Source organism: Balaenoptera ricei, chromosome 1 (assembly GCF_028023285.1).
Source record: "Balaenoptera ricei isolate mBalRic1 chromosome 1, mBalRic1.hap2, whole genome shotgun sequence".
NCBI classification, from domain to species: domain Eukaryota; kingdom Metazoa; phylum Chordata; class Mammalia; order Artiodactyla; family Balaenopteridae; genus Balaenoptera; species Balaenoptera ricei.
Window position 1 is genome coordinate 32,005,944 of NC_082639.1, and position 12,872 is coordinate 32,018,815.

The 12,872-nt window shown below is 50.0% G+C and overlaps 1 protein-coding gene across 15 annotated transcripts in view; it reads left to right on the top strand.

Moving 5' to 3' along the window:
- MACF1 (microtubule actin crosslinking factor 1) overlaps window positions 1-12,872 on the top strand; it is a 333,257-nt gene that overhangs the window by 260,201 nt on the left and 60,184 nt on the right. The window contains exon 1 of one of the 15 annotated variants that reach the window (XM_059919559.1): window positions 6,164-11,722. The exons of the other annotated variants lie outside the window; for them this stretch is intronic. Coding sequence (XP_059775542.1) covers window positions 7,367-11,722 — 4,356 coding nt within the window. The 5' untranslated portion in view covers window positions 6,164-7,366. Of the gene's footprint in view, window positions 1-6,163; window positions 11,723-12,872 lie in introns of those variants that run through there. 15 annotated transcript variants of the gene reach the window in all.

Consider the following 12,872-nt stretch of genomic DNA (forward strand, 5'->3'; position numbering starts at 1 on the left):
TATTTGGTTACGTGTATTTGTGAGCAAGGGAAGAAGATGATAAGAATTCAAAGAAATTGAACCTGTCTTAGGTCTTCTCCAGCTTGAATTCATTGCATCCATTCAAGTAAACCATTTAATCTCTCTCTCATCTTGCAGTTCACTCCCAGAGGAAGAGCTCTGATTTGGGTCTAATTCTTTAAATTCAAACCTAACTTGTTTGTTTGTGATCAGTGATAAGAATTGCTTTAGTAACAAAATGAAAGAGTTTTCAAAAATCTCTTGATTCTGTATTACTTATTTTACCTCCTTTTCTAATATTGGAGAGAGGACCCCTACAGCAAGATTCCTTAGAGATTCAGCCCAGGGATCTGTTTCATAGAAATAGCTAAGCACCTTTGTGAAGTTGCTACTTTGTGAAAGTTGTGAAGTCATGCCATCCTAGAATTGGAAAGGCTACTCTTGGTGTTAAGTGAAAGCCCACATGGTCACTTTCTCAAGGATGTCTCCCCTGAACTTCCAGACCACATCAGGGCCCTTGACAGATGCTCTCATAGCACTGTTTGCTTTTCCTTCAGAGTACTTATTGCAATTGAATTAAAATGAATATCTGTCTCCTCTACTAGAACGTAGGCTCCTGATCATGTCTTGCTCATCACTCTCTCCCTTAGTGTCTGGCATAGTTTAGGGCACATAGTAGATCCCAATAAATATTTGTTGAACAAATGAAAAGAATCAGGGCTACACCTTGTGGAATTACTTGCCTTAAGAGGACGGGAAGAGGAGCCCAAAGACACAAAAGAAGGACTGGCTAGAAAGGTACCATCAGTATAGCACAGTGTCATGGAAGCCAAAAGAAGAGTCGCAATAAGGGAGGACCAATACTTACTTTCTCACCACTGCTTATCCTTAATCCCCTACAGTCTGACCCAGCCCCCATCACTGCACTGAAACCATTCTTTCGGAAGTACTCACTGACGTCCTAGTTGCCAAGGCTAGTGGCCTTGTCTAACTCATTGTCTTCCTCATTCCTTGTGCACCATTTAACGTCATATCTTCTTTCTTAAAACTCTCCTGTCCATTTACTTTCCTGACCTTGTGCCCTCTCCATTTTCTTCTCTGGCTGCTCGTCTGCTTTCTGTTTTGGTTTGTCTTTCTACCTCCCCAACATGTGGTGCCTGAAATCCCGTCATCTGCCCTCTTCTCCCCTCTCTCCACACTCAGCCCCAGGATGTCCAACCCCTCACTGTTCTACAAGAGAAGGTTTCCACGTATCTATCTCTGCCCTGAACTTCAGTCTTTCTGGACACCTCCACATGGGTAGCCTTTGAGTCCCTCACACTCAGTATGCTCCACATGGAATGTGCTGTCTCCTTCAGTATTTTCTTCCTCTCTGCTGCTGTTTTATAGTACTACTGTGCCCTCAGTCATCCAAGAGTAATATGACAGCCTTATTTTAAATTTATTTTTCCCCCTAACCTCTACCTTCTATCGGATCAGTTGTAAAGTCCAAATCGTCTGCCTCTGCAATTTCTTTACCGCCCCCTTCCTCACTTTCACGAGTCCGGGCTTTTGTTACCTGTTACCTAAACTGTGTAACCCTCCTAGCTGATTGTTCCACCTTCCATCTTCCCCAACTACGCTCTGTTCTATACATATTGATACCAGGGCAGTATCAGCAGACCTAGGCTCAAATCTTAAGAGCTTAGGTGTTTAATAGCTGTGTTTCTTTGGAAAAGTAAGTTTAGCACCCCAAGCGTCATTTGTAAATTAAGGATTTGGATTTTTTTAATGCAATAATATATATTAAACGGCAGTTGAATGAGCAGCCAGGCTCAAATTCTTAGGAAACTTTCCACACACCACTCAATAACTCGCATGACCCCCTGGTAAGTTAAATAAGTAAGTCTTGGTGTAGTCATGGTGTTCTGAATAAAGCAAAAGTTCACGCTTGGCATTCAAGGGCCTTCGTGAACTGGCCTTGGGCTACTTAACATTCTGATCTTTCATTTTTCCCTTGCATATATCCTATAACTTAAACCATGATAACCTTGAATTTGCTTCTTTAGGGTCCCTACCTCTTTAGGTTTCCTGCCTCTAGTCCTTCACTTAGAAATCCTTTCTTTACTGTCTCTGTATATCCAGATCCTAATGAGTAAATGTGATTCCCTCCGTAATCCCCTGCTTTCCTTCCTCCCACTCTTCTGTTAGGCCTTTTCTCACTTACAAAGCCCTCTGCTTTTGTCATCACTACTGTCTTGGGGAGTGGCTAAAGAGGGATTAATACACTGTCTTTTGGAAAGTCTACAAGCAGGAAAGGGCTTACAGAGGTCATGAGAGTTCCTGAAGAGTGTGTGGAAAGTTTTCTCATGAGTTCAAAAATACACGAGAACTCAAATAGCATCAAAATCCTTAGTGTCCCATTTAAAGCAAGCTTCACATCATGCTGCATTGCTTAATGAGCCACTCTGTAGCCATCTTTATGTAATAAAAGGATGGTAGTGACTGATGCCCAACAGGTTCAGACGAATACTGTGGAATTTCCACTTGCCACTAAATAAACGCTTGTAAAGTCTAGAGATCCTAAGATGAAAGGCATTTTGTAAATTTTAAATGTGCAAGATCCAACCAGTCTTCTGTCCCCTCCTCTAGTCAGCACTAATCCTCCGAGAGAGAGGTGGATGAAAAGGCAGTATAGAATCTGAGGAAGTGTGGATCTAGGGTCTCCAGATTTTCCTAGGAGGCTGGTGGTTTAAAAGTCTGGAGCAGACAAAGGCAAAGTGCCAAGTCCAAAACTTGGAAAGGGAGCTGTGTTAGGGTGTGAGGAGACTCCACCTTGCTGTTTTAATTAGGAGATAGCAGGAAGGGCCAGGATTGTTCTTTCTTCCAAGTTCACCAAAGGAAAATCTGACACCAATTCTGTTCTTAGGAATTTTGAAATGAGTAGAGAATTCTTTGAACTCTGTAATCAACTAATTGGAAACTAATTTGAAATTTGGCATCAGCACAGATATTTGTGTTATAGGAATGGGGGAATGCTCCCTGTACTTCTCTTTTTAAAAGTTTACACACAGCATGTGAAATGAACAGATGCTTTTTTTTGTTGGAGCTGTCAGGGTAACAAGAAGTTGAAAGCTGTATCAGGTATTTATTTCAGTCACTGAGATGGCTATTGGCAGAGTTCCACATACCAAAACTAAGGAGAAACTCATGAACAGATTAAAAAAAAAATAAGACATGGAGGAAAGAGACTTTGTGCCTCCTTTCCTTCTAAACACAAACTGATGATTTTACACAAGGAGCGAAGTACTTTTTGCAGGGGAGGGGGGATAATTGGCCAACTTTATGTAATCCTTTCCACAAGGCTGTGTTTGAATTTTGGGCTGTGTTTGAATTTTGGGGAGATTTATCTGTAATGGTCTCCTAATACACTAGTCAGAGAGTGTGACTTAAGCTGATAAGTAATTTGAATCTGAACTTCATAGTTGCTAAAATGCTCCACTTATTTATTTGTATTATAATATGGAGCATTGGCGAGAGTGGTGAGAATAAGGTAGATAGGTGTGGGGAGGGATTAAGAAAAGACTGAATTGACTGGCACCTGCCTTGGTGAGGAAACAGGAAAGGAATTTCTGGCCATGAAGTTTGTGATTCCACATCAGTATCATTCTTCATAATAGAATAACCACCCACCCTTAGTCCAGAGCCAGAATTCCTCAGATTCTTCCAACCAGAGGGCCCCTGGCACACTAAACAGTCTGTTATGATATCTCAACACATAAGTGAGTGTATTTGGCCAGGGAGATTTGCTAGTGAAATTGATCTTGCCTTCCCTGGGTTTTTCCAGTTGTACTTAATAATTAAAGGAAAATTAAAACCCAGATTCCCTGAAACATAAAGTATCAGATCTGTAAGCTTATCAAGCCTTCCAGTCACATTGTGTTAGAGTTTGAAGGGACCTTAAAATTCATCTTGAACAAACTGTTAGAGGAATTGTAAATCTCGTTCCCCAAATCTCTGCCAATTTCTGCTCAGACACCTCCAGGGTCAGAAAAGTCATCCCTTTAGGGGACACCCTATTCTTTGAATAGCTGTGAGAAAGCTCTTTGTTGGTTTGACATCTGCCCTTGGATCTTAGTGTGCCAGCTTCAGTAGACATCCAGAACAAGCTTCCTTCCTCCCACTTCCCAGCCCTTTAGATACTTCATCATATTGCTTGGAACCTTCTCTAGGTCAAGCATTCTTGGTTCTTTCTGCTGTTTGTTCCTCAGAGGACAGTTTTCTAGTGTCTTGCAGTATAGGACCAGGAGGACTCAGGATTCTGGGGCAGCTCCTTTAACAGTTTTAGAACTAAAGAATATTCAAGTTAGAAAGGCTGTCAAGACACAATCTAGTCTGCACATCCTCCCTTTCAGTTACAGATAGAGTCTTCTGGATTTGAGTGGGCAGAAATTGATCAGCTTCAAAGTGAGAAATGAAGTGTAAGACATTTTGCCAGTCTTTTGGTTGCTTAATTCTGATCACAGGCTTCAGCTGACACTTCATTTTTGCCAAGGACCTCTCTGGCTCAAGTAAGCCTAAGGCTCAGCTTATCATTGCCAGATCTCCATACACCAACTATTGGCTTCACTTACTCTCTGTGTAAAGGACAGAAATAACTTTTCCATAAGTTTTACTACCTGTATTGACCACTTGGTCAATTCAGTAATTTTAATAGACTTTTTTTCCTTCATAAAATCAGAAAATGACCATCACAAAGGGAGCAGCATATTACATCCCTTCAGATATGCAGCTGCCTCTGGTGGACAGTTTCGTGGGTTGCCCTTTGTACTTTAACAGTCACCAGGTGACTAGATGGCTTTTCTTTTCTTTTTATAAATTTATTTATTTATTTTTGGCGGCTTTGGGTCTTCGTTGCTGCGCACAGGCTTTCTCTAGTTGTGGAGAGCAGGGACTACTCTTCGTTGTGGTGTGTGGGCTTCTCATTGCAGTGGCTTCTCTTGTTGTGGAGCACGGGCTCTAGGCGGATGGGCATCAGTAGTTGTGGCTCGCGGGGTTGTGGCTTGCGGGCTCTAGAGCGCAGGCTCAGTAGTTGTGGCGCACGGGCTTAGTTGCTCCGCGGCATGTGGGATCTTTCCGGACGAGGGCTCGAACCCGTGTCCCCTGCATTGGCGGGCAGATTCTTAACTACTGCGCCACCAGGGAAGTGCTAGATGTCTTTTCTAAAAGCCAGAAAGCTGTGGACGGGATTGTGGGCCACTTTTCTCTAGTATTTTCCATCTTGAGACTTGAAATACCCATGCTTTTCAGCTGGCCCCAAGGAGCTCAGGTTTCCTTGGATGTGCCCAGCAATAAACGAGCCCAGGTATTTGGGCGTGGGGCACTGCTGCCAGCATCTCCACCGTCGCGCAGCCCCCCAATTCCCTAGTCCTCAACACCATTCACATCTGTGGGCAAAGAAATCCTGGTGGGGGAATGGAACAAGACCTGACGTACGTGAGGAGCCGACGAGAGAAGGTGCTGGAGTTTATCCAATAACTTGGTCCGAATTTAAGTGCCAGGTTTAAGGCTGGAGTGTTCTTGGGCCCGGCAGAGGCGCGCTAAAGGTGACATTGGAGGGACTAGGGACACCCCTTTGGTGGCAGAGCCGAATCCGGGAGCGATGCGGGCGGCATCGCTACCCTGCCGGCAGATGGGGCCCAGAGTGGCCCTCGCCAGAGCCGGCTGGCTGGGGGGCGGCGGGAGCGCCCCTTCTGGGTTCGCTCGCCCTTGGGCTAGGAGCCCGGCGGGTTGGTACGCGGCAGGGGCGGCGGGGGCGGCGGGGGCAGCGGGGGCCCGGCCCGCGGCAGGAGGGCGGGGCTTTCCTTTGTCAAGGGATTTGCGCGGCGCGGCCGAGACTCACGCGGGTGTCGCTCCCCGCCCCTCGCCCTCTCGGGGGGCGGGGCTCTCCCTCCGGCCCGGCGGGGCGCGGTGGGCGTGGGCCTGTGAGCCGAGCGGCCGGCGCCGGGCTCCCTCGCCAGGAGCCGCGCAGAAGCCCCTCCTTCGGTGCCTCGGCTTCCAATCGCCTCCGCCGCCCCCTCCTTCCCGCTCGGGCAGCTCCCCGCCGCGGCTCCGCCCCTGCCCTCCTCCCCTAGCTGTCCGCGTCGCGCTCCCCGGCGTCCAGCGGGGCTGCCCGGGCGGGGCGGCGCGGGGAAGGGGAGGAGAGCCGCCCGCCAGCCGAGCACTTCCAGCGAGCGGCGGGCGAGCGGGCCGCGCGGCGCGAGGGAGGAGGGCTCGCCCCCGCTCGGGCCGAGCGGAGCCTTTTGTTCCCAGCCAGAAGTTTGCATGCCGGGACCGTGACAGCTGCGGGCGGGGAGGACGGCGGGGCCGGCGGCGGCGGAGAATAGAGGCGGCTGCTTGACATGCAGCCCGCGGCGCGGCGGCTGCGGGCCGGGGACGGGAGGCGGCGCCCACAGCACGCGGGACTCATCTGCCGGAGGGACAAACTAACTTCCTGAGCGCGGGACCGGAGGCCGGCGCGGCCGGGAGCCACCTGCCAGCCTGCGGTGAGGCAACCCTGGCCCTCGGGGCGCGCGGCACGGCGCGGGGGAGCAGCGCTGAGCGAGCCCTTCCGAGTGACCCTCGGCCGCCGCTGCAGCCTGCCGGCCTCTGAAAGGCCCGGCGCCGGGCTCCACTCGCCTTGTTTGGCGGCCACGGCGCAGGGCTGTTCTGGGAGCCACAACAATGCCATGATGTTTTGGAGACAGGAAGCCCCAAGCTGGCCGCGAATGAAGGACTTCCTGTGTTTAAAGTTGCAGGAATATCCGCCGACCAGCCCAGTTCAAATGCAAACACCCGAACTAGGGAGGACGAATGGCTAATTCAGACCAGCTGGACTCTCCAGGGCTGGAACTGAGGATAAAATGAAAGGAATTCCTAGGAGCTTGGGCCATACTTGAAGACCAGAGGGGCTGTGCCATTGTTATTAAAGGACACAATCGATATAAATCCTCTGCTTCCAACTCTGCTTGGGTGAGAAGTGAGTGGAACTAGATATTGAATAAGACTTGTCAATATCAGATGATTTTTAACTGACTGAATTGGAAAGAGCAGTGCTCTTAAAAAAACAAAAAAGCCATAGAAGGAATTATTTTGTTTGTTGAATACATTATACCATTTATCTGCCTGCAACTATGAGGCTGCTAACCGGTGAGGAAAAAGCTGTTCTTCTTAGAGCGTCTCTCAGAATGGTTTCAAAGTGGGACTTCCAGGCCTTTCTGGAGGGAAGTTCCAATTGGTGGTTTGAGGTTACGAACATGTAAAAGGATTTTTAACTTATGCAGAATGCATTTTGGGGGAACCCGTGAGAAACTTTTTAAAGGTTGATGGTTCATCTTGTTTGAAAAATATGGGTAAGCCACTCAGCAGGCCAGACTGTTTAAGGCAGAACCCCATCTGCCTGGGGAAAGGAGAGGAAGAGGATGGCTATATAGAGGATTGCTATGTTCCGCAGCGATCTATATATGATACAATGAGGATAAATGAACAAATTGACCAGGGGTCAAAGCTTAATCAGACTTCAAAAAGCACCATGGAAAAGATAGAAGGAAGTAGTATATCCAGCAATGGTACATTAGGAGCAGCAGTTAATGTTTTTGAATCCAGAGCACCAGAAGGCAAAAAGTTGGATGAGAGAATAATATTTGATGCACTAAAGCTAAGCAGTGATGTGCAGAAGTCAGCACCTGTGCCACCCAGAAGGCGGCCAAATGCAGAACGCAAAGACAATGTTAACAGGAGATCATGGAAGTCCTTCATGCCACCGAATTTCCCAGAATTTGCAGAAAGGATGGAAGCTTCTCTCAGTGAGGTGTCCGAAGCTGGTGCTTCAAATCCTTGCTTGCAAGAGAAGAAGGAATCCAGTTCTGCATTAACAGAAAGTTCTGGTCATTTGGACCACAGGGAACCTCAGTCAGAGTCTGTAACTCTGGAACATGTGTCCAAATCCATAGGTATTCCAGAAGGGCAGGATGTGAAAAACTTAGATGGAGATTGCCAGGACTTCAGATTTCAGCAGCACAGTGAGCTCTCTCCACGTGAATTCCAGCCTCTAGAGTCAGAAGCTGCAGCAGCAAGTGGTAACACAGATGTAACGCAGGAACACATATTCTCAAGTGCAACCTGGCCCAGAGCCATGAAAAGTTTGGCTAAGGGAGGCTTTGGCGAGAAGCAGCACCCCCTTCAGGACACAGGTTGCACTGTAGAAATGCCACCTCTCTCCCCTTGCCTGAGTGAAGAGCTGTTGGATCCAGAGTTGCATATTCTCATAACCCCCAGCCTGAGAGAGAAAACAGAGTCTGAGCTAAAGTTTGAGGAGGATGAGCGATGGATCATGATGGAGGCTGAGGAGGAGTGGGAGGAAGAGAAACTGTCAGAGAGAGGAAAGACTTTTCTAATGGCAGATGAGGAAAAGAACAGCCTGGCAGATGTTTTCAAAGAAAGAGAGCAAGCAAACACTGTAGCAGTGGTGGAGGAAGGAGCCGACTGCTCAGCTGCTGTCTTGGGGACTTTTGACCCCCTAGCTCTTGGTCAGATCTGTTGCTCTGATGACCCACAGCCAGCTAAGAACCTTTTGGCGTCTGTTCTCAAGGATGCATCTCTTGATTACAGTTGTGTTCTAACAGGTGAGAGTGCTGTAGGAGAACTGAGAAACAGAACTGCTCAGGGGCTAGAGGGTCTTGTTTCAGATTTAGAATGCACTGTTGGTCCTGCCAGTTCAGAGCAGCTCTCTGACACAGATTCAGTGCAGATGTTTCTTGAACTTGAAAAGGAGTGTTTATGTGAAGAAGGAGTAACTCCTTTAGTTGAGCTGGAGACTCAAGCCTCTTCTGAAGGGCTGGCCCCATCCCAGGATGCAGAAAATTCACTTGTAATTAGTCATTTTCCAGGGGCTGCCTTAGAAAAGGAGCATGTAGGCCTTTTAAATGTAAGAGCAAAGGACTCTGATCCTGGGTTGGATTGTGACTATTTTAATGCCCTGGATTCTTCTCAGGTGCCTAATACTTTGCAACTTACTGCCTACTCTGATACCGTGAGGGACGCTTCCACTGTTAGTGAGGAGGAGGGTGAAAAAGTGCCTTTTAGCCCCGAGACTGCAGGGGAATTTAACTTTAGACACCCGGCTGATCTGGAGTCACCAGGAAAGCCAGACCCAGGAGGATTGTCCAACTCTGATCACAGGGCTTCTCATGAAGAAAATGTATCAGGCTTTGAAGCCAAGCTGGCCAAAGAAAATGGCAGTTTGTCCCAGCTGGACTGTAGTGAAGTTGAGGGGGATGCCGAGGAGTGTGTGGAGAGAGTCCCTCTCAGTTCTGCTGTTAGCTGTGAACTAATAGATGTTACCTCAGGATCTGAAGTAGAGGCGTTACCATATGATTCACATTTACTAACAGATGAGATTCATTGGGAAGGTGAGAAAGGAGCTATTAATCAAGGAAATAACAGTCTGACTTCCTTGGGAGATGTGGACCTTTGTGAATTGTTGTCCGTGGAAGGAGCTTGTGATGAGGATGGTGAAGCACAGGCACTGGGTTATGATGCCAGGCTGGAGGACCGAGCCCCAGCACATCTTCCTAGAGACCTCCCAGAGTGGGTCTCCCAGGATCTCCAGAGGAAGTCCCCAGAGTCGGAGATCCTGAGTCTGCACCTGCAGGTTGGAGGACTGGGACATAGCAGAGATGGAGTGGAAGCTGTGAATGACATAAAGCCCAAGCTGAATGTGGCCTCATTGGAGGGAGGGGAAACAGAAATGAGAGATTCAGATGCATTGCTAAATATCCTTCTGGAGGAACAAGTTACCAAGGCTAGTAATACGGAACCAATTTTGGAGGAATGGATACCCATCCCACAAAAGCCTGACCCAACTGCTGCAGTGCCCACTGTAGAAGAAGATGCCCTAGATGCTGCAGTGCCTGCCCCAGAGGGAACTGCTGTAGCAGCTCTTACAGTGCCCTTCCCAGAGGAGGATGTACCTGTTGTTCCAGTGGCCACCATGGAGGCACATGTCCCAGCTGCTGCAGTGTCAGCCACAGAGAGGGCTGCTGCCCCAGCTGCTGCAGTGCCTCCTCCTGAGGGGACTGCTCCACCTGCTCCAGTGGCCATCACAGAGGAGGATGTACTAGCTGTTGCAGAATCCTCCCTGGAGGGGACTGCCCCAGCTGCTGCAGTGTCCACCCGAGAGGAGCCTGTAGCCCCCACTACTGCAGTGCCCACCCCAGAGGAGCCTGTAGCCCCCACTACTGCAGTGCCCACCCCAGAGGAGCCTGCTGCACCCGCTGCTGCAGTGCCCACTCGAGAGGAGCCTGCAGCTCCCACTGCTGCAGTGCCCACCCCAGAGGAGCCTGTAGCCCCCACTACTGCAGTGCCCGCTGCTGCAGTGCCCACCCCAGAGGAGCCTGCTGCCCCAGCTGCTGCAGTGCCCACCACAGGGGAACTTGCAGCTCCCACTACTGTGGTGCCCACCCCAGAGGAGCCTGCCACCCCAGCTGCTGCAGTGCCCACTCGAGAGGAGCCTGCACCTCCCACTACTGTGGTGCCCACCCCAGAGGAGCCTGCAGCCCCAGCTGCTGCAGTGCCCACCCCAGGGGAGCCTGCAGCCCCAGCTGCTGCAGTGCCCACCCCAGAGGAGCCTGCAGCCCCAGCTGCTGCAGTGCCCACTCGAGAGGAGCCTGCACCTCCCACTACTGTGGTGCCCACCCCAGAGGAGCCTGCAGCCCCAGCTGCTGCAGTGCCCACCCCAGGGGAGCCTGCAGCCCCAGCTGCTGCAGTGCCCACCCCAGGGGAGTTTGCAGCCATAGCTGCTGCAGTGGCCACCCCAGAGGAGCCTGCCGCCCCAGCTGCTGCAGTGCCCACCCCAGGGGAGCCTGCAGCCCCAGCTGCTGCAGTGCCCACCCCAGGGGAGCCTGCCGCCCCAGCTGCTGCAGTGCCCACCCCAGGGGAGCCTGCCGCCCCAGCTGCTGCAGTGCCCACCCCAGGGGAGCCTGCCGCCCCAGCTGCTGCAGTGCCCACTCGAGAGGAGCCTGCACCTCCCACTACTGTGGTGCCCACCCCAGAGGAGCCTGCAGCCCCAGCTGCTACAGTGCCCACCCCAGGGGAGCCTGCAGCCCCAGCTGCTGCAGTGCCCACCCCAGGGGAGTTTGCAGCCATAGCTGCTGCAGTGGCCACCCCAGAGGAGCCTGCCGCCCCAGCTGCTGCAGTGCCCACCCCAGGGGAGCCTGCAGCCCCAGCTGCTGCAGTGCCCACCCCAGGGGAGCCTGCAGCCCCAGCTGCTGCAGTGCCCACCCCAGGGGAGGCTGTTGCCCCAGCTGCTGCAGTGCCCACCCCAGGGGAGGCTGTTGCCCCAGCTGCTGCAGTGCCCACCCCAGGGGAGCCTGTCGACCCAGCTGCTGCAGTGCCCACCCCAGGGGAGTTTGCAGCCATAGCTGCTGCAGTGGCCACCCCAGAGGAGCCTGCCGCCCCAGCTGCTGCAGTGCCTGCTGTGGAGGAAGTGTTCCCTGCTGGCGTACCCTTCCAGGGAGATACTGCCCATACTGACTCAGTGCCTGTCTTAGAAGAAGGAAGTCCTGTTCTAGAGGAGGCTTCCCCTGCTGGAATGTGGATCAAGGAGGACCTTGATTCCCCAGCATTTGGAATGAAAGAGGTGACTGGCACAGTGCTGCATGGGAAAGTGCCTCTGGCTGCAGTTGATGGATTAAATTCAAATGAGGTAATTGTTGCTCATATTGTTGGTGAAGGATCTGGAGAGTAAAGTGAGATTTGCAAGTTCTCTGACTTGGTGGTGATTAGAAAGGGCACAGATTGTTCTTTCTTTGGTTCTCTTTGGGGTGTCTGGGCTTTTCTGGTCTTTTTTGGTCTTTTTATTGAGTTTATGGGGAAAATGTGTTTTTTATCTGCTGAAAAACTTTATAATTCAGACTCTCTCATTGTTTTTAATTCGTACATAAGCAAAACCCAAAGAAAACAGGGATGTAAACAGTTTTTGGCTTACATTTTGAAAAAGATTATTAACAGGAAAGGGTGATTCTGCTTTTGAATTTTACAATAAGCATGTTCTTCCCTAAATCAAGAGGCTGCTTATTCATCGGTGATGTCAGCAGTCAGGTAGAAGCTAGAATGTGGACTTTGGAGTGAGACCTGGAGTACTTTTTAACCACTCTGAGACAGTTAAATGTCCTGAGGCTCCAGTTTCTTCATTTGTTAAGGCAGAAGAACCCTGTGAGGGTTGTGAGGATAAAATGAGATAATCCATTCAATGCATCAAACATAGAAGATTTCAATTACTATCAATATGCTCCCCCCCTTCCCTTATTTATTTATTTATTTATTTATTTATTTATTTATTTATTTATGGCTGCCGTTGGGTCTTTGTTGCTGCTCACGGGCTTTCTCTAGTTGCAGCGAGCGGGGGCTACTCTTCATTGTGGTGGCTTCTCTTGTTGTGGAGCACGGGCTCTAGGCGCACGGGCTTCAGTAGTTGTGGCACATGGGCTCAGTAGTTGTGGTTCGCGGGCTCTAGAGCGCAGGCTCAGTAGCTGTGGCGCAGCGGCTTAGTTGCTCCACGGCATGTGGGATCTTCCCGGACCAGGGCTTATGTCTCCTGCCTTGCCAGGCGGATTCTTAACCACTGAGCCACCAGGGAAGCACCCCCACCCCCTTTCCCTTTCAAATAGATATGTTGGTTAGTTGGAAGAATTCACCAAGGCGGATTGGGGGAAAGCCATATATAGATGTGTGAATAACAGTTTTTTAATACAAATGTGTGTTTTTAAAAGCCTAATAAGGCACAGTAATATTTATGAAAAAGAGGCATTTTAGTCCTCTTGTCAAACTTTGTATCCTGAAGCAGTCACTTTTCC